This window comes from Odontesthes bonariensis, chromosome 14 (assembly GCF_027942865.1).
Source record: "Odontesthes bonariensis isolate fOdoBon6 chromosome 14, fOdoBon6.hap1, whole genome shotgun sequence".
Lineage (NCBI taxonomy): Eukaryota > Metazoa > Chordata > Actinopteri > Atheriniformes > Atherinopsidae > Odontesthes > Odontesthes bonariensis.
The window spans coordinates 1,486,966-1,508,150 of NC_134519.1; the positions used below are offsets into that span (position 1 = coordinate 1,486,966).

Consider the following 21,185-nt stretch of genomic DNA (forward strand, 5'->3'; position numbering starts at 1 on the left):
ACTATAGACTTCAGTGTGAATCTGGTAATCTGACATTATAACTTTGCAAAGATTTATTGTTGGAATCAATACATGAGATCATAGTTATTTCATAGATCATGAAAAAGAAACATCTTATCAAATGTCTCCTAAAATAGAAACTTTTATGACAAAGAACAAAAACTCAGTGCATAAGATCACAATACCCAAATCCTGTGCATAGTATGTGATTTATTGAAAGTTTAGTGTAATAAAAGAAGATAAACGTCGAGTGACTGGATAAATCTGTGAATTTAATAAAGTCACATGTGAAACATAAGAGCAAATTATTCACTGGATGTTTGAAACAAAGTTTATTTTGAGAAAATACATTTCAGTATCAGCTAAAACACGACATAAATTTCAAAGTATTATTGGGATCCACATGCCATAATTATGAGAAAACTACTTCATAATCACAGATATGATCCACAATATACTAAAGGTGGAGGAGCTAGAATACTTCAGTATATTGTCTGAGAATTCTCAGGTTTCATTGGACCAGTTTCATTCAATGTGACACAAACTTAATCATTATTGAAATACAGTCTTAACAGCTGCGTAAATCTGAAACATTTAACCAAAACATTTCCCAAATCTTTTCCCATAATGTTCTGCAAGAACAAAGCTTCTCTTTGTGTGGTCTCACATTAAAATCCAAAAGCACCAAATTAAATTTATCTGACATAATTTCAAGAATTTAGTTTCTCACCTGTGTGAGTTCTCATGTGAAGCGCCATACCGCCATGTTGGCTGAAACTTTTCTCACATATTTTGCATGAAAATGGCTTTTCACCTGTGTGAGTCCTAATGTGGGTGAGCAAATTACATTTTTGGGTGAATCTTTTATCACATGTGTTGCAAGAATATGGCTTCTCGTCTGTGTGAGTTCTCACATGATGAGCCAAACTGTTACGACTACTGTAATTTTTCGCACATATTTTGCATGAATATGGCTTCTCACCTGTGTGAGTTGTCATGTGGGACAGCAACTGACTTTTTCGGGTGAAACTTTTCTCACATGTGTTACAAGAAAATGGCTTCTCACCTGTGTGAGTTCTCATGTGAACCACCATACCGTCATGTCGGCTGAAACTTTTTTCACATATTTTGCATGAATATGGCTTCTCACCTGTGTGAGTTGTCATGTGGGACAACAAATTACTTTTTTGGGTGAATCTTTTCTGACATGTGTTGCAAGAATATGGCTTCTCGCCTGTGTGTATTCTCACATGATAAGCCAAACTGTTACTATGACTGAACCTTTTCGCACATATTCTGCATGAATATGGCTTCTCACCTGTATGAGTTTTCATGTGGGACAACAAATGACTTTTTCGGCTGAATATTTTCTCACAGGTGTTGCAAGAATATGGCTTCTCACCTGTGTGAGTTCTCACATGATAAGCCAAACTGTTACTATGACTGAACCTTTTCGCACATATTCTGCATGAAAATGGCTTCTCACCTGTGTGAGTTCTCATGTGAACCACCATCCTGTAATGTCGGCTGAAACTTTTCTCACATGTGTTGCAAGAAAATGGCTTCTCACCTGTGTGAGCTTCCAGGTGCGACACCAACTGGTTATTCAATCCAAATCTTTTACCACATATTTTGCAAGAATAAAACTTCTCAGATGCGTGGGTTCTTTTGTGATACTTCATCAATGATGAGTCAGAGACTCTTTTCCCAAGAGCATTGCAAGTGTAAGGTTTTATCTCATCTGTGTATTCAGATGTTTTCCCTTTTAACACTGACAAAGCAGAGTTGTGAGAGTGGAGCCGATTACTGTTTGGTTCTGAATTCTTGGGGTCGCTTTCCTCATTAGCAAGATTCACTATGAGAAAATCCATCTTCTGTCTTGGTTCCTTCTGGTTCAGATTAGAGTTCCCCTCCTGGTTACAGAGCTGCTGGTCAGAAAGAATGTTCTCCTCTGCAATGACATGTTGCTCTGGGAAGTCTGAAGATACAAAGGGACACAAGATAAAATATTACTGCAGAGAGGAAATACAGTCAGGTGACAAACAAAAAACATCATCCATCAATTCGGAGGTTTTACATGTCAGGATACATGTCATCTGGTCCTTATCAGGTCTGAAAAATTAGATGAAAATGCAGAAGTAGTGTGTGAAAAACTAAGTGAACCCCATGATTCAACAGCTTGTAGAACCACCTTTAGTAGCAATAAGTTATTAATCATTTCCTGTATGATATTACCAGCTGCTCAAATTATTTCCAACTTATTCTTCTTGAGGTTCCACAAAAGGTTCTGCCTGATTAATGCTTCATCCCGTTTAAAGTCAGCTTTCAGAGACAAACAAATGAAAAAGCATTAAATTAAACCTGAAAAACCTCAGTAAATTTCAACAGGAAAAATAGATGTCAGCTCACAACTTATATTTCAGTTTAACAACCATGTTTTAGCTCAGTCAGGTTCTCCTGTGTCTTCAACACACTGTGAGTTTAACTCTAAATGTTTCTGCTTTTAAACACAGATGCATTCATGTTATTTCTGTCTGAAAAATAACTGCAGCTGCACCGTAACTTTCCTCTGTGAGCCTGAAATAAATGTAACGTAGAGCTCTGATTAGGATCCTCTATGAGTCATATTCCTGTGTGAGCTCACTCAGCCCATCACAGTGTTCCTTACCTATTCTGTGTAAGATTATTCGGGGTTTCCAGGCGATATCCAGCAGTCCGCGCTGACGGTCGATCTCTTCCTCGTACTGGTCAACATCATTTCCAGTCTCTTGTAACTTTTCCTCACCTTCGGGTTTGGATTGAAGTGGCATTAGGGTATCAGTCTCTTGACTCAGTACAAGCTGCTCTCCTTGACTGGGGCAGAGTTCATCCTGTTCCTCTTTAATCTGTGGAGGTTCTGGTTCCTCCTGATCCACACTGGAGTTGCTCTCGTGGTCACAGAGCTGCCGCTCTGCTAGAACGTTCTCCTCCTTACAAACATCTTGTTGCGAGAGTTCTGGAGGGATGAAATGAAAACCAAACATCATTAGCAAAGTGATAATAGAGAAATGCACATGTGACCACATAGGGGTGGGCGGTATGCACGGTACCATACCTTATGCGGTATTTTTCACCAACGGTAGAGATTTTTTTGCCATACCTTATACCGCAATAGTTCATGACTCCGGCAGTAACGCAAAGTTTTGAACATCCGCTTGGATATGCCGGGCGACAGTAATCGCAAGACAAGGTAACACGAGTAATTTGTTTTACCACCTGCGGGCTAACCATGCTCCGGTATATGAAACGAGTCAAAGCCGGTGTTCTGTCGACTTCTCCTACTTGTCGAGATTTGCTACTTTGTGGTTTTGCGCATGCGCCGAGCCGATTTTCTAAGTTTCGTTTTCACGCCCATAATGTTTTGCTACCCTGCGTCTCAGCTGGTGTGTAACGGTAACATCCTCAAAATCCGGATTATTTTCTCTTTTGGAAGACATGCAAAGTAATAAAACACTTATCGTATTAACAAGCAGTTAGCTTAACATGCACAAATGGGGGGTCTGAAACATGACGCATATTTGAGCATGTTGAATAAATGGAAGGCGCCTATGAAAGTTACGTTATCCAAGAGGCAGCGGTTGGAACTGCGTTCCAAGTGAAAGATATCTTCACTGGGAACAGGAACCTTCGGAGGGTCCTGTTTGTCTTAGTGCTTGGAAATGAAGTCTGTTGGAGGTTCCGCTCAGTTTCTGTGGTCAGCCTCAGAACTCTCTTGGATTAAGCGACTGCAAACCAAAGTCAGTGGAACAAGCCTGAGCTGCCGGACCAATTGTTTGCATTGTGTTGAAATTGATTTTCTAGAAGTTGGGATTCTTGTCCTGTGGATTAGTCACAGCTCAGATTTCCAAGCTCTGCTCCCCTGTTGTAAGTTTAAAAACATGGCTGTGTGTTAGTGTGGTTCACCCTGTGGAAGCCCTGCCTGACCAAACCATTAACTGCAGCATTTATCTGTTCTCAGTGAGAGGGGACAGGCTGCGTCAGGTGGAGCGCTTCAGGTTAACTTTCAGCCCTCAGAGCTGACATTACATTACATCACATTACGGTCATTCTGCAGACGCTTTTATCCAAAGCGACTTACAATCAGTGTGTTCCACATCGGTAGGCAAAAGAACTTCAGGTCACAAGAAATCATAAGTGCATTTCCTTCCAAAACCACCAACAGCTAAGAGCATAACTAGTGCTAGAGTGTTGAGGGGGCGTGGTGCATCAGCTGCAGGAGAGAGGTGTGGAGAGAGCTCAGGGGAGCAGCACCAGCTGAGTGATTAGTACACCAGCATCCACGGGAGCAGGTCGTTTAGGCCGACAGAGGAGCCGTTTAGGCCACAGGGAGCAGTCGTTTAGGCCAGGCTACCTGCAGCTGAAATCTTTATTATTGTACATTCGTTATTATAACATATTATAAATTATAAGTCAGCGGTTTATTTACACAAACATTTGTTGGCAGTTTTGCATCTCCTCTTCCAATTTCCAAGCAACTCGCACTTCTCTTAAGCGTCTTTCGTGCACTTGTGTGTGTTTTAATGTTTAATGTTTATATCCTATGAATAACTGCAAAATAAACATGGCCAATATTTAGTGAACATGTGTTCATATATAGTCTAGCCATCCAAGCCATCGAAACCACTCTCACCTGACTAGAGGTAGGTGTTGGTATGCCGGGCGATTAGTGCTGGCGTAGACCAATTAAATGTGCCAGCTGTGAACGAGGCGAGGGTATGGAATGTTAACCCATCAAAGCCACTTGCAGCTCTGTATGCAGAGCGATTACTATCCGCGCAGATCAATGACACACATGCCAACCAGCCATCTGTACATTTTCGCGCGCTCTCTCTAAAAATAGATAAACCAGGGAAGCAATTGTACACGCCCCAGCTACTGCGGAAATTATGTGATCAGGATTCCAAAAATATTCTCACAAACCACGAATCAAACTGGCTTCTGAATAACAAATTATTAGGTATTAATAATTATTGTCCAACGAATGTGGTGTTTCAGATCAGTCACCCTTTCGATGACAATGCATGCTTATCTTATAAATCACTATTTTAATTCTCACAAACCGAATGAATCTAACGGGCTTCTAAATAATTACAGCATTATTGTCCAATGAATGTGGCAATGCGGATGATTATTTCCACAATTTATAAATCACCATTTATTAAATAAAAAAACGCTTCCACACTAAAGTTGGTTATTAGATAATTTACCATAGATATGTAGGCTACCCAGACAGACCAGTAGAGCTGACTTATATCTTATAATAACGAATGTACAATAATAAAGATTTCAGCTGCTCAGGCCGACAGAGGCGCAGGAAGCGCAGGAGGGAGGCCGTGCTGAGAGGATCACTGAAAGAGTGACTAAAATAAAGCATTATACCTTCATCTCAGATCTCAGTCGTACTTGCCAGCTGAAGGAACCCGCAATGAGTAAGTTAGGTATAGGCCGCAGAGCGAAGTGGTGGGGCGGGGGTGTAGGGCTTGACCATAGCCTGGAGGTATGAAGGAGCTGTTCCTTCCACTGCCCTGTAGGCCAGCACCAGAGTCTGAAACTGGATGCTGCAGCTACAGGGAGCCAGTGTAGAGAGCGGAGAAGGGGAGTGGTGTGGGAGAACTTGGGGAAGTTGAACACCAGACGAGCAGCAGCTTTCTGAACCAGCTCCAGAGGTCTGATGGCAGAAGCCGGGGCGCCAGCAAGGAGGGAGTTGCAGTAGTCCAGGCGGGAGATGACCAGAGCCTGGATGAGCACCTGCTGCCTTGTCGGTGAGGAAGGGGCGAATCCTCCGGATGTTGGAGAGGAGGAATCGGCAGGAACGGGTCACTGATGCCATGTTTGGCGAGAACGACAGTTGGTCGTCCTGGCTCACACCCAGATTCCTCGCGGGTTGACGTCACCATGGTGAATGACCAGGTCTCTGAACGGGCAGGCCTTCCCCGGGAGAAACACCAGCTGACTCACAGAAGCTCTGGTTCAGAGCAGCAACGTGAGAAATGTGCACGTAGGAGGAGCACAGTAGCTCAAAACTGAGGAGGCTCAGGAGCAAACTCACACTCAGCAGATTTAGAAGTTTAAATCCACATAAAAAAACGTGACAGTGATCCTACAGAAAATTATTAACAACCTGACAAAGACAGTCCTCAAAAGCAGATGGTAGAAAGCTGAGCTGTAATAACGACAGGTTTAAAGGGATAGTTCGCCTCTTTTGACATGAAGCTGTATGACATCCCATATTAGCAACATCATTTATGAACATTGGGCGTCATGCAACAACCGTTCGTACGCACAGATTTGTTCTTAAATCGTCCGTACGAGTGATTTAAGAGAATTTGCGCATTCACCAATCTTTTCGTATTTTACATTTTCTTTCAGGTACGAACAGAATTTACGAGTGATCCAGACCTGTCGTAGGAGTTTCATAAAATAGTCCGCTGTTATTCAAATCAAGTTTGCTTGACTAATGGATTGTATATTTAATTACTTTGAAGAAAACATAAATAAATATATACATTATACCCCATAATGATGCTGACATTATTCTGTTTGACTTAAATTTTGCACTAATTGAAGGTTCATTTGAATCTGTATATAACAAGGTCAATGGGAAGCGTAACCAGCGGCTGACTTTCTACTTTTGGATGCCTTAGCACGTCAGGCTCTTGAAGAGACCGTGTAGATATCCTGCGGAGACAGACGAATGGCTGACATCGCAATTAAGATCCCCAAGGACTGTGCTGCTGCGAATATGCAGCTTGCTAGAGCCACAACTCCAGAGAAAAACACGCCGATCAAACCCAATTCCACCACACGTCCAGGTCCTCTCCACCCTTGGATTTTTGGCCACTGGAACATTTGAGAGGGAGATTGGAGACAGATCGGGGGTGTCCCAGTCCTCTGTGAGTCGTGCGCTCCCCTTGGTCCTCAAAGCTCTCATCAGTTTATCACCCGTGGTACATCAGATTCCCATACACCGCTGTCCAACAAGTACAAATTAAGAGGGACTTTCATGCCGTGGCTGGACTGCCAATCATAATTGGAGCACGAGACACATATACGCATCAAAGCACCCGTGCTGTGGTGGAGCGCACTGAGCTGAAGGCCAGGTGGGTGTGTCTCCATACATCGTTCATGGCGCAATATTGCCATGAACGAGGGTCTCCACCTGAACCAGCCCAGGCAGACCAGAAGGTGCCAGAAGACCCCCCTCATGGACCCCCCCATCAAAGAGCCATCATGATGAGGCAACAACTGATTGCACGGCTTTAGTTGCAGTCATCGAGCGCCTGGCCAGGGCGAGACTTTTTATTAAGCCATTTTCATATGAAACCATTTATTTTTTTTATTTCGGTGACATGGTATTAAAGGTCCCATGGCATGAAATTTTCACTTTTTAGGTTTTTTAACATTAATATGAGTTCCTCTAGCCTGCCTGCGGTCCCCCAGTGGCTAAAAATGACGATAGACCTAAACCATGCACTGGAAATTATTCTCCGCCTTTGGTAATGTGACCATGCAGATGGCCTGATCGGGAAAGGCGCCACTTATGACGTGTGCCCGCTTATGACCTGGAGGTTGTTTCCACCCAGAGCCAATAAACTGCCTTTCCCCGCCCACAGCTCTTTGGCCAGCTCATTGCTCTGTATATCGATGTAAAAAATCTGTTTAGAGCTCCTGCATCAGAACCTCTAAAGAGCCAGTGGACAGATTTTGTTTTTTTCTGGGAAAGTGACGACAGAACTGAAGAGATTTGTGTGTGCGCCAAATATTTCACCGACGAATGTTTCCAGAACTTGGGCCAATACCGAGCCCAAGGGAGAGCCCAGACACCCTGCGGAGGAAACTCATTTGGCCGCTTGTATTCGCGATCTCATTCTCTCGGTCACTACCAACAGCTCGTGACCATAGGTGAGGGTAGGAACATAGACTGACCGGTAAATCGAGAGCTTGGCCTTCTGGCTCAGCTCCTTCTTCACCACGACGGGCCGGTGCAGAGCCCGCATCACTGCAGACGCCGCACCGATCCGTCTGTCAATCTCCTGCTTCATTCGTCTCTCACTTGGGGAAGGATCTCATTCCCGAGTAAGTAATTTAACGCTCTATTATTGTGTTGCTTTCCTGTATGTACAGTATAGTTACAAAGCTTGTTACCACAGGAAAGGGTTTGTATCGTTAGCAGCTAACGTTAGCTAACGGTTAGCTATGCAGCTAATAGCATCTGCAAGCTCTTATCTCTGCCAACTGGGCTGTTGGAGGTGTTTGCATGCCCATGAGATGGTTAGCTCGCTCATTTTAGACCAAAACCCCCGACCTCAAGCTTCCTGAAGAAGAATGAATCCGCAAATTCAGTGCATTTCATCAGGATAATGATTCATTCATGGTTCCAGAGTCAAAACAGTCAGTCTGTCTGTGTCGTTAGCTCTGCAGCTAATAGCTCGGTCATGTAACGGTAAATAGCATGAGGTATGCGAGTGGACACCTCATTTACTGTAACGCGAGTGTTGTGTACTTATTTGTTGTTTTGATAGCCGTCCTGCTGTTGGTGTTATGGTGCGCACGATATCTGCCTTTCCCCTGATTGAAATGACTAGCGCTACGTGCATCTTTGCAAGCCAGAGCAATCAGATGAGAATGTCAAAATCCTCACTTCTGCTTTCCCCTTCACGCACGCCTTTTTTGCTGTGTCTTGTGTAGCACTTGCTTGATGTTTGACTGTGTTAGGAGAGTTGTTCAGTAACTAGTTCGTCATATTGTCAAAGTAAGCTCATTTCAACAGGTTTCGCTAGTTTTACGCCATAGGGCTGCCGTCCCATCTACGTGCCATAGCGATTCACAAAACATTTGCGCATGGTACCACGGGCGTAAGTAAGGCCACACCCCCACTAAACAGCTCATTCTGGGGATCCTAAGGAAAGCTCATTTTTGGGACTGGCTGTAATTCTGCACCAAGGCAGAATTTTGGGGAAAAAAACTCAGATACAGTATTAGGGGACCACTAAAGCCTATAAAAATACATAAAAGCCTCCATTTATTTTCATGTCATAGGACCTTTAACAGCACTCGTAATTGCTTCCCATTTCTTGGCTTTAGCAGGTCCCGTAATTCCACTGCTGACACTGCTAAAAATGACAGATTTTCCTTTCTGGATCTCTGGAAGCAGAACTTCAATCTCAGAGCCCCTAAAGTTGTTCTTTTTGCGCCTTGATGTCATCATTTACGCAGGTCGTTTACACACTTTTTCCGAAGTTAAGAGCGTTTGTTGAATCTGACGTGGCGTGTTCGTACGAGACCTTCTTACGAAAAAAGTGAGAGAAATTTAGAATAAAAATACGAAAATGTTCTTGCATGAGGCCCATTGACTTACCCCCTGCTGCGTCCTGTGAGCAGAGTTCCAGCCTCGTTTTGGTGTTGATGAAGGTAGTCCGGCTAGTTGGCTGGGGTTTAAAAAATAAAGCGTAACAGGTGTGGCTATCGCTATGTGGCTGGACGCATTGATATCAAGGGAGGCAAAAAATAGCGCCAAGCGATTGTGAGGTCTGACTTTTTCCTGGAGAACCATTTTGTGATGCAAATGTATTACTCTGTTGAACGCATATTGTTCTGAGAAGCAAAACGCTTTATTTTTTAAACCCCAGCCAACTAGCCGGACTACCTTCATCAACACCAAAACGAGGCTGGAACTCTGCTCACAGGACGCAGCAGGGGGTAAGAAGATGTTCAGAAATGATGTTGCTGATATTAGACGTTACACAGCTTCATGTCAGAAGAGGCGAACTATCCCTTTAAAGAGGCGAACTGTCCCTTTAAAGAGGCGAACTGTCCCTTTAACTTTAATGTTTCATTTTGGTCGACGCAAGACATCTTTTAAAGACTGTTTTAGTCACGTGTCTGCTGCACCGTAACTTTCCTCTGTGAGCCTGAAATAAATGTAACGCAGAGCTCTGATTAGGACTTTTATTAATAACATTCAGGTTTTAACTCACTCAGCCCATCACAGTGTTCCTCACCTGCTGTGTGGAGCTTTATTCCGGGTTTCCAGCTGATATCCAGCAGTCCGCGCTGACGGTCGATCTCCTCCTCGTACTGGACGATGGTTTTCTCAAACTCTGAGAATATTTCTTCAGCAGCAGCAGTTAGTCGCTGGCTGATAAACTCTCTCAGATGCTGAACTGAAGACATTGTTGCTGCTCACACTCAGATATTCAGCTCAGACAACCCGACCGTCCTCCCGCTGAGTCCGACACGAGGACAGAAAACGCTGCTGGCGCCGGTTCGTTGTTTACTTCCGGCGGGTGTCACACTGTAAATGTCCGGAAGAAGAGAACTGTTCATCTTTATATTATTAGTCTTGAACTTTCTTTATTTTTATTTTTATTTTTTTTATAATTGAAATGCAAATAATGACAACCATAAATTATATAACACTGTTGCAAATAATCTCCAAAGAAAAATAAACAATTAAAAGAAAAATGCATATGAACAATGTAAGCAAACTTAAAGAATAATGAAAAACAGAACAAAAAATAAAAATAAGAACTAAGAATTGGCATCAACATATATGTTTTTCATTGATTTCAGAAAACAGTAATATATTGATCATTTTCTCATGAAGACCTGCAGTGAAGGTTGATTGTTAAAACGTTTATATTCATGAATCAAGAAATTGGCTAAAAAACCCCAAAGAGATTTAACACTAATGATTTTTTTATCTAATTTCAAATATTATAAGAGCTTGAATAAGGGCATCTGGACTTCTTCTTCTTGGATCTTGAAGATGTTTCGCCTCTCATCTGAAAGGCTTAGTAAGAGCATATTTTCAGAATATTAGACTGTGCCTAAGTACAGCAGGTTTCACAACAGGTTGGCAGAGGTTAGAAATAGGCATTATGGCAGGAGTTCCCCTCCTGGTTACAGAGCTACTGGTCAGAAAGAATGTTCTCCTCTGCAATGACATGTTGCTGTGAGAGGTCTAAAAACACAAAGGGACACAAGATAAAATGTTACTGCAGCGAGGAAATACACAGTCATGTGAAAAACATCATCCGTCAATTCTGAGGTTTTACATATCAGGATACATGTCATCTGGTCCTTATCAGGTCTGAAAAATGAGGCAAAAATGCAGAAGTAGTGTGTGAAAAACTAAGTGAACCCCATGATTCAATAGTTTGTAGAGCCACCTTCAGTGGAAATAAGTTGAAGTAATCATTTCCTCTACTATGTTACCAGCGGCTTAAAATTATTTCTAACGTATTTTTCTTGAGGTTCCACAAAAGGGTCAGACTTTTCAATATATTTATGAGACTGCCCCGAAGCAGCAGCAAACCCTATAAAATGTAGATATGGGTTTGGGAAGAACCAACACGTAGAAACCACAGATCCCGACACCTGAAGCCTTTAATGATGGAAGGTCCTGTAACAGAGTGCCACGTTAGACTTCATAAGGAGGTAGTGTTTTTGTTATAAGCACACATTCACATTTTACGAGGCTTTTAACAAGTTTTTTTTACAACAAGCACCAACAACCTTCAGGCCACAACTCTTTGAAGCCACATCCGCAACGGAGGTCCTGAACATGGTCCATTCAGATTCCATGTCCCCCAATATGTGAGAAAAATTCTAACAGAAGTGCGAATTAAAGACCTTGCAGACATGGGTGTCCACCAGACGTTCCCAGTTCACCCTCACTATCCATTTGGGCTTATCAGATTTGACCAGCAGTCCCCACCCCCACAACGGATGCAACTCACCACCAGGTGGTGATCAATTGACAGCTTTGCCTGTCTCGTCACCCGAGTGTCCAAGATAAACGGCTGCAGGTCTGATGACACGACTAAGACTACAGCTGATCATCGACCTTCGGCTTAAGGTGGCCTGGTACCAAGTACACTTATGAGCCACCTTGTGCCTAAACGTGGTATTTATGACGGACAATACATGGCTAGCACAGAAGTCCAAAAACAAGACACCACTTCAAATGAAACTCCAAGAATGCTGGGTAATCTGAGTTGCTTGGTGCATACACACAAACAAGAGTCTGAACCTTCCCTCCTATGACTTTCAGCCGCAGTGAGGTGACTCTCTCGCTCAAAGGGGAAAACTCCAGCATGGAGGTGCTTGGAGGACTTTTGAGTATCCCTACACCTGCTCGACCCCTCTCTTCATGGTCAAATCAAGAGTTTGAGAGTCCAGTCCTTCTCCAGGAGTCTGGTTCCTGGGCCAACACTCTTGTGTGGAGGTGAGCCCAACTAGATCAAGTTGCAGGGGTGGAAAGTAACGAATTACATTTACTCAGGTTACTGTAATTGAGTACTTTTTATGAGTAATTTGTAATTTTCTGAGTAGTTTTTGAAATGTGTAATTTTAACTTTTACTCGAGTACATTTTGACCCAAGTACTTTTACTTCGCTACATTTGAAACCCCTCACGTTACTGAGTAAAACAAATATTTATGGTGAAAAATTAAATGCGGGTGGAAATTTAAACATCTGTCCCGGAACTGAAAGTCAATAGCTGGGTTTCACTTGACGTCACTTCTGTATTTTCTAAGCGCGCGAACCTAAGTGGTGGGCAAGTGGAGCTGGCTCCCATTGAAAACCCTGTGTTTTGTCTGCCACTTTTTTGCCCAAAATACCTCAGTTTTGTGCCGTTTTTGGATGTTGCAATCGGTCTAACCGAGAGAAGGGAAAGGGTTACTTTCGAGTACCTAAGGTAATCGCCCATAGAGGTGAGAAATGGAAAAAACTCACAGAACAACGCCCCAAAAAGTGGATAGCTAACCTACGTTTACAGACTGGAAGAGCTGAATCTGCAAATGCTCGTGTCTGCGGTGACCACTTCGTCAAAGGTATGCGCGAAATCTAACTGTTTAGTAGTAGTGCAGTAAAGTATTATGTTGTTAAATGTCAATCAACAGTAATGTAATACGGGCTACGTTTGGGCTTTGTTTTGAAGGCTGCCCCAGCGCGTTGTTGGCTACTGAGTCAGTGGACTGGGCTCTGACGTCAGTATTTGGATATTTGGATCTCGGCATTTTATCAAAACATAAACATTTTTATTGTTATTCCACAATGAAGTCCCGCAGGTCAGAGGGTTCTGGGGAATTGGAGGGGTACCTTGCCTGTGTGTCGGAGAGCATGGACCTGCCGAACTCCTTCCCAAACATTAAGAAGCTGTCTCTGAAACTCAACACAGGCCTTCCAGCCTCAGCTGCCTGTGAGAGGCTTTTTAGTTCAGCCGGGTTGCTCTTCACAGCAAAGAACTTCGAAAATCAGCTGCTGCTGAAATTGAACAAGAGCTTTTCCGGTCTAAAGTTGTAGATTATTGGCAGATTTGTGGGATCCTGTGGGCATTTTGTTTTATTTTGAGATGTGGGATCCTGTTTACCTGACTCCCGCCCTCTGGTATTCGCAGGAAAGGGAACGCCCCCGCGTGTAGTTGGTGAACGCAGCCAGATGACGTGAGTCAGGTTAGGATCCTGTGGCATTTTATTGTGAATAGTGGGATCCTGTGGCATTTTAGTTTGATTTGTGGTATCCTGTGGGCACTTAATTTTGTGTGCATTTTTGTTTTTTTAATACTTTGATTGTAGTTTAAATTTCTTTATTCTTATCATAGTGTTGTCCATTGGACAATAGGACTGAAAATTGTTTGCACTTTATTCAATTCAATTCAATTAAAAAAACTTTATTTATCCCAGAGGGAAATTGAATGTTGATGTAACTCAATTAAATCAAGGAGTTATGATAGATGCTGATGGCTGTAGGCAGGAATGATTTCCTGTAGCGGTCCGTTTTGCATCCAAACTGAAGAAGCCTTTGACTGAAGAGACTCTGTTTTCCGATAACAGTCTCATGGAGAGGATGTTCAGGGTTGTCCTTAATTATGGTACAAGTTGTGACTGTCCTTGTGAGGAAGTATGTTCCTGAGCCCAGTTGATCTTTTGCAAGTGTGGATGTGCACTTTAATACACCTCGAAATAGATTAAAACAACTTGTACTGAATTTGATTCATGACTCATCCTTTTTTGCATTAAGAAACTGAAAGTAATTAAGTTACTTATACTCAAATTACATTTTAAATGAAGTAATTTTGTACTTTTACTCAAGTAAATTTTGATATGGGTAATTTTACTTTTACTCTGAGTAGAATTTAGGCAAAGTAAAGATACTTTTACTTAATTACAATTTTTCAGTACTCTTTCCACCTCTGTCAAGTTGGTACCGCTCCACCTCAGGCTATTTCCTCACCAGCGAAGTGACATTCCACGTTCCTACAGCAAGTTTGCAACGCCAGGCCCCAGGCCCCCCGACTTCGCCTGCCAACCAGCTCACACTAAACCGACCTTGAAATTTCTCACCGCGAGTGGTAGGCCCACATGGAGGTGGCTTCCTGACTCTTCTTCGAGCTGAACCGAGGCCCTGGACACAGGATCACAATCATCAAATCCTGTGCAGTATATGATTTATTGAAAGTTAAGTTTAATAAAAACAGACAAACATCTTGTGATGGATACATTTTTTTTATTTTATATCAATAAATATAGTCACATGTGAAACAAAAGACCAAACTATAAACTGTATGTTTAAACCCAAATGTATCCTGAAAAAAACCCTTTAATTTACATTAAAGGTGACATATTTGACCTCTTTTTAAACAAGTTAGAATTGGTCTATGGGCTATACAAAACATGTTCATGAAGTTCTTTGCACAAAATCACTCTCACATAAAGAGATTTCACCAGCTCTATTCTTGCCAGTTTCAGTCTCTCCCAAATTGAGCCGTTTAAAGGGCTCTGTCACTTTTATGCAAATAAGCTGTTGCTAGACACGCCCCGCCCCGCTCATGAGAAGCCTCCGGCTGCGTGGACTGTTTACCCTTTTGTTTTGAGGGTCCAAAAGGTACATATATGTGCTCAAGTGGTAAAAGGTACATATATGTACCTTTTTTTCTACATGCTGGGGTACAATAGACAGTCTGTGTTAGGCTACTTCAGTATAAGGGTACAAAACTATACCTTCAGAGGGTACTGCCCCAGTGACAAGCCATGGTACCCCTTAAGGTACAATTCTGTAGAGTGTATTTTTAAACTGTTTTTTTAAATTCTTAGATTGTTTATAATTGTATAAACATTTTTATTGCTTTATTATGTCTTGCTACTGGATGCTTGAATTTCCTTTGGGATCAATAAAGTATCTATCTATCTATTCCCTTAGCCTGGCTGACGCGTCCACATCTCGATGAGATGGTGGTCTGGGAACTAGGTGTGCATTTTCTCGTATTTGAGGCGTGGTTTACGAATGCCTAGAGCCGTTTATTGGGCGCTACGAATGTCTATCAAATGGCGTCTGGTTCTTCCCATGCTGCTTTGCGCTCGATTCATAGCCAGTTGCATCACTTGTACCAGATGACGAATGTAGAGCGACAGAAATTCGACGAGGAAATACATCCTTCTTGGCAATGAAATCTTTCAACGCCAAACGTTGCTCTTTTTTAAAAGTAAACTTGCGTTCTGAGCTACTTAAAACACTTTCTAAGGCTGCATCGAACGGTAACGTTGTGTCCGCTGCCATGTTGGATTAACACTCTACAAGCTTCGGTGTCACGCATAGACATCGTCATTGTCTTGCTGCCCCCCCCCTCCCGTTCTGTGATTGGTTCCCTAACTCAGGCAAAAATGAGGGCGGTGGTTTCCAGGCTGCCTTTGCAGTGTGAATGAAATTGCGCGCAAAGCAGCATGGGAATTCCCAGGCTACTATTCCCTATGAATTAAGGATTCATTTGTTTTCAGTGCAGAGTCTCCAGCCTGACTCACCTGTGGTGCGTTTCTGGAGACCCAGGTGTGCAGCAGCAGCTCCAGTCTCTGCCGGTGATACCTCCCGGTGGTTTTCACAGCCACGAACAGGTCAGCCTGTGTGAGCTGCTCCACCGGCCGAGGGGGAGCGCTCCTCCGCGCCTGGCCGCTCACCGCTCTCCTCTCCCGGGCCAGCCGCCTGAAATAAGTTGAGAAAACATCCTTACCCCCTGCAGCCAGCAGCTCCTTCTGGTGTCCGCCAGTGAGCACGAGCATCCCGGCCACCAGCAGACAGGTGACCGCGGCGACAGCAGCGCGAGGTCCCGCTGAGATGAAGGCGAGCCTCGGTCCCCCGGCAGGCTCCACATGTTCACCACGTGGATGGGTTCACCACTTCGCTCATGGACAGAAAAGAAGTGTTTTCTCAACTTATTTCAGGCGGCTGGCCCGGGAGAGGAGAGCGGTGAGCGGCCCGGCGCGGAGGAGCGCTCCCCATCGGCCGGTGGAGAATACAACTTCTCAACTGTGTGAGTTCTCACGTGATGCAACAAGTGGGTATTTAGGCAAGATCTTTCCCCATGTTTGACAAGATTATGGCTTCTTACTTGTGTGAGTCATCATTACACCACAGACCGTAATGTTGACTAAAACTCATCTTACATGTTGAAAAAATATGGCTTCTCACCTGTTTGTATTCTAAGATGATCAACCAAACTTTTACTGTGACTGAAAATTTTTTTCACACACTTTGCAAGAAAATGGCTTTAAACCTGTGTGAGTTCTCATATGGAACAAAAGACCATGCTGTCGACTGAAACGCTTCTCAAATATTTTGCAAGGATACGGCCTTTCACCTGTGTGGGTTCTCATATGACGCAACAAACTGCTACTTATCAAATCAAATCAAATTTATTTATATAGCACATTTCATGTACAAACAGTTCAAAGTGCTTTACATAAAATAAAAGCATTGCAGCAGGGAGTGCAAGAAGCATTAAAAATACATAAAAGAATATAAAGAGAAACAAATAAAATCATTTAAATGAATTTAAAAACAGGCAACAGTCTAGATAAGTTAAAAGATATTTCATGCTTAGACACATGAGAAAAGAAATGTTTTTAACCTGGATTTAAAAATGTCTCCATTTGGTGAAAGTTTAATCTCCACTGGCAGTTTGTTCCACTTGTTGGCAGCATAACAGCTAAATGCTGCTTCTCCATGTTTAGTCTGGACTCTGGACTGGACCGGCTGACCTGAGTCCTTGGATCTAGGAGCTCTGCTGGCTTTATATTCTCTGAACATATCACAGATGTATTTTTGGCCTAAACCGTTCTGGGATTCGTAAACCATCAGCAGGCTTTTAAAATCTATTCTGTGACTGACTGGAAGCCAGAGTAAAGATTTTAAAACTGCTGTGATGTGTTCAGATCTCTTAGTCCGGGTTAAAACTCCAGCAGCAGGGTTCTGGATGAGCTGCAGATGTTTAATGCTCTTTTTGGGAAGTCCAGTTAAAAGAGCGTTACAGTGATGGAGTCTACTGGAGATGAATGCATGGATGAGTTTCTCCTGGAAACCTTTAATTCTGTTGATGTTTCTGAGATGGTAAAAAGCTGCCTTGGTGACAGCTTTGATGTGGCTGCTGAAAGTCAGATCTGAGTCTATCAACACTCCGAGGTTACCAACTTGGTCAGTGATTGTAAGGTCCCGAGTCTCAAGATATTTACCAACGCTGACCCTCTTCTCTTTGCTCCCAAACAGAATGATCTCAGTTTTGTCTTCATTTAATTGTAGAAAATTCTCTCTCATCCAGGTGTTTACTTCCTCCAGACACTGACACAGTACGTCTGCTGGGCTGCAGTCGTCCGGTGACAGAGACACATAAAGTTGTGTATCGTCTGCATGACTGATGTTAAAGTTCTGCAATATCTGACCCAAAGGGAACATATACAAGTTAAACAGAAGAGGTCCAAGAATTGACGCCTGGGGGACTCCACAAGTCATGGCCACTCGCTCAGATTCATAGCTGCCAATTGTAACAAAATAACTCCGGCCTTCTAAGTAGGACCTGAACCAGTTAAGGACCGCTCCAGTCCAACCCAGTTTTCCAGCCTGTGCAACAGGATTCTGTGATCTACAGTATCAAACGCAGCGCTGAGGTCCAACAGAACCAGGACTGAAACATTACCAGAATCAGTATTCAACCTGATGTCGTTTAACACTTTGACCAGAGCTGTTTCAGTGCTGTGATGACGTCTGAAGCCTGATTGAAAGTTATCAAGACTTCCACTTTCATTCAGAAAGTCGTTGAGCTGGTTAAATACAACTTTCTCAATAATCTTGGATATAAAAGAGAGATTAGAGACAGGTCTGTAGTTGTTCATCATAGAGGCGTCTAGAGTTCTCTTCGTTAGGAGTGGCTTAATGGCAGCTGTCTTTAGTGACTTGGGAAAAATGCCTGATGCCAGTGAGTTGTTAACTATTTGTAGGAGATCACTTTCTACTGAGGTAAAAACTGTTTTTAAAAAGTCGGATGGTATTATGTCCAGAGTACAAGTTGTTGATTTCAGATGCCGAACTGTTTCCTCTAGGATTTTTAAATTAACAATATTAAATTGTGACATAACGTCAGAGTTATTTCTAGGTTTTAGACACAGATTAGTTTTCTTGTTTGTCTGTGTTGCGTTAATGTTTTGTCAAATTGTTTTGATTTTTTGGCTAAAAAAGTTGGCAAATTCGTTGCATTTCTCAGTGGAGAGGAGGTCTGGGTTTGACTGTTTAGGAGGATTTGTGAGTTTTTCAACCATAGCAAACAGAGTTCGAGAATTGTTGACATTCTTATTAATCATTTCAGATAAATGCAGCTGTCTGGCCTTGCACAGCTCATTGTTATAACTACGCAGGCTTTCTTTGTACAGCTCATAGTGAATCTGAAGCTTTGTTTTCCTCCACTTACGTTCAGCTTTCCTGCATTCTCTTTTCAGGTTTTTGACCGTAGTGGTGTTTCTCCATGGGGTTTTCTGTTTGATCAAGGTGCTCTTGATTCTTATCGGTGCAACAGCTTCCATTACATTAAAAATTTTCAAGTTAAAATGATCCAGCATTCCTTCAACCGACTCTGCGCTCATTGTTGGTAACAGAGCTATGGCCTCCCTAAACTGAGCACTTGTTTTCTCATTGATGTACCTCTTCTTAACTGAGAAGCTGGTTGTTTGAACATTCTGAGTAATATGTAAATCAAATAAAATACAAAAATGGTCAGACAAGGCCAAATCAATAACCACAACAGAAGAAATATCAACACCTTTAGAAATGAGCAGGTCCAGAATGTGACCTCGAAGGTGGGTTGGTTCTGTTACATGCTGCCACAAACCAAACATGTCCAGCACAGAAGAAAATTCTTTGGCATTACCATCCGTCATATTATCTATGTGAATGTTAAAATCCCCGGTCAAGATAAAATGGTTAAAATCAGTCGAAATAACAGACAATAATTCAGAAAAATCATCAATAAAACTTGCACAGTATCCTGGAGATCTGTAAATGATTAAGAACAGGATTTTAGGAACACCCTTTAAAATAAAACTCAGATATTCAAAAGAAGTGAAATCACCAAATGAGATCTCTTTACACTGGAATGTATCTTTAAATAAGGCAGCTTCACCTCCACCTTTCCTCCCATTTCGGCATTTATCCATAAAACTAAAGTTTGGGGGGGCTGCTTCATTAAGAACAGCAGCACTTGTGCTCTCTGTTAACCATGTTTCTGTCAGAAAAAGAAAATCTAAATTGAAATTATGAAGTCATTAACTAACAGTGACTTATTGGATAGAGATCTAACATTAAGTAAGGCTAGCTTTGTGGAGTTTACACTGGTCTCTGTTGTATTCTGAGTTGTACGTGGTACCGATAACAGATTAGATAGATTCACCCAGGAAGTTGACTGTTTTCAATTCCTTCTTTTACTGACTAAAACAAGAATCCTATTGGGTCCCAGCTTGTTCTCAGAACAGCTGTCAGTAGTCGGACTATTATAGCAGGGACCCTGAACGCATCATGGCATGGTATCTTTGTTTTGAACAGTACTATCTTTGTTTTGAACTCTGGATGTTGTGCTGCTCCTTGAACATCCTGCCCATCCCCTTGTGCCCTGCTCTGCCAGGACAGATGATGTAAGAGGAGGAGGAGGGGGTGCCCTGCGTTTCTCGGTTGATGGTGGTCGCTGGAGTCCTGGCTGGGATAGAGACATCCTTTTGAGGCCTTGGGTGATGTGGAGTAAAGGGTCTGGTGAGGGGAGGGCTGGGGGTTGTTTGCCTCGCTGCTGTGTCCTTCAGGCTAATCTGTACAGTCATGTTTGGGTTTGCCGTCCCAACAGCATGACGTAAATGTGCACCAAGTAATCTGCATCCAGTTCGATTGGGATGCACGCCATCAGGTCTGAAACGCTCCTTACAGTTCCAAAAAATATTAAAGTTATCAATGAACTTAATCCTATGGGCAATGCATGCATTTGACAACCATGTGTTCAGGCCAAGAAGTCTGCTGAAAAGTTAAATTCCTTTACCCACAGTAGGAATGGGGCCAGAAATGGAGACCCGGTGTGCTCCATAGTGACACAAGCCCCTTTCACACTGCGACCCGCTACCTTAGCGGGTCCAAATTGCACCTTCGACCCGCGTCGCGCAATGTGAACGCTTGGCGTGTCAGGGTGACCCGTGTCGCCTGAAGCCGAGTTCAGGGGGCGTTGCCTAGAGGCAGAGCGTCACACGAAACACATAAAATGCTGGGCGTGTACAATGACGTAGGCACAAGCCATGTGTCGGAGGTAGGGTTAAATACACCTGTCTGCATCAAATTTTTTCAAACAAACGATGGCGGGACACCTTGAGATATTGTTTATGCAATTGTATATGCAGTTCATGGAGATGTTACTTTACGGTGCGTGGGAAACCGCGCTCTCCTATCTTTCTCGCCAGCCCTTCCAGCAGAGGTCCATCCTTCACCGTCCCCGAAATCTGGCGGAAAATAATGTCCTCTGCTCGGAGGCTGAGGAGTTCGCGGACCTCCTTGTCTCCCCAGTTGGCCATATTAAAAAATGTCTCCAACTTGATGTAGGCTAAAACAGAGTAAAACTTGTCCTCACCTGTCGCCGTTGTTCTGAATCAGCTGTCCATTCTGTCTTTTAAACTCCTCACGTCACGCCACGCCCATGTCCGAGCCGCGTCGATTGCGTTCACATCAAACTCGGCTCGGCAAAAAGACTAGGGTCCGACGTGGGTCGAAAGGCGAATAGAGTTGACGCGGCAGCCCGGGTCGGCAGTGCGAACGCTAAATTCGCGAATTAAACGCGGGTTATTCGGCAGT

At 43.1% G+C, this 21,185-nt stretch overlaps 1 protein-coding gene across 1 annotated transcript; it reads right to left on the reverse strand.

Moving 5' to 3' along the window:
• Window positions 1-228: 228 nt before the first annotated feature.
• LOC142398507 (uncharacterized) lies at window positions 229-10,261 on the reverse strand. The gene is made up of 3 exons (XM_075482543.1): window positions 10,041-10,261; window positions 2,669-2,995; window positions 229-1,978 (listed from the first exon to the last, which is right to left on the reverse strand). The coding sequence occupies exons 1-3, from the start codon at window positions 10,210-10,212 to the stop codon at window positions 711-713; spliced, it is 1,767 nt and encodes a 588-aa protein (XP_075338658.1). The 5' UTR covers window positions 10,213-10,261; the 3' UTR covers window positions 229-710.
• Between the last annotated feature and the right edge of the window lie 10,924 nt (window positions 10,262-21,185).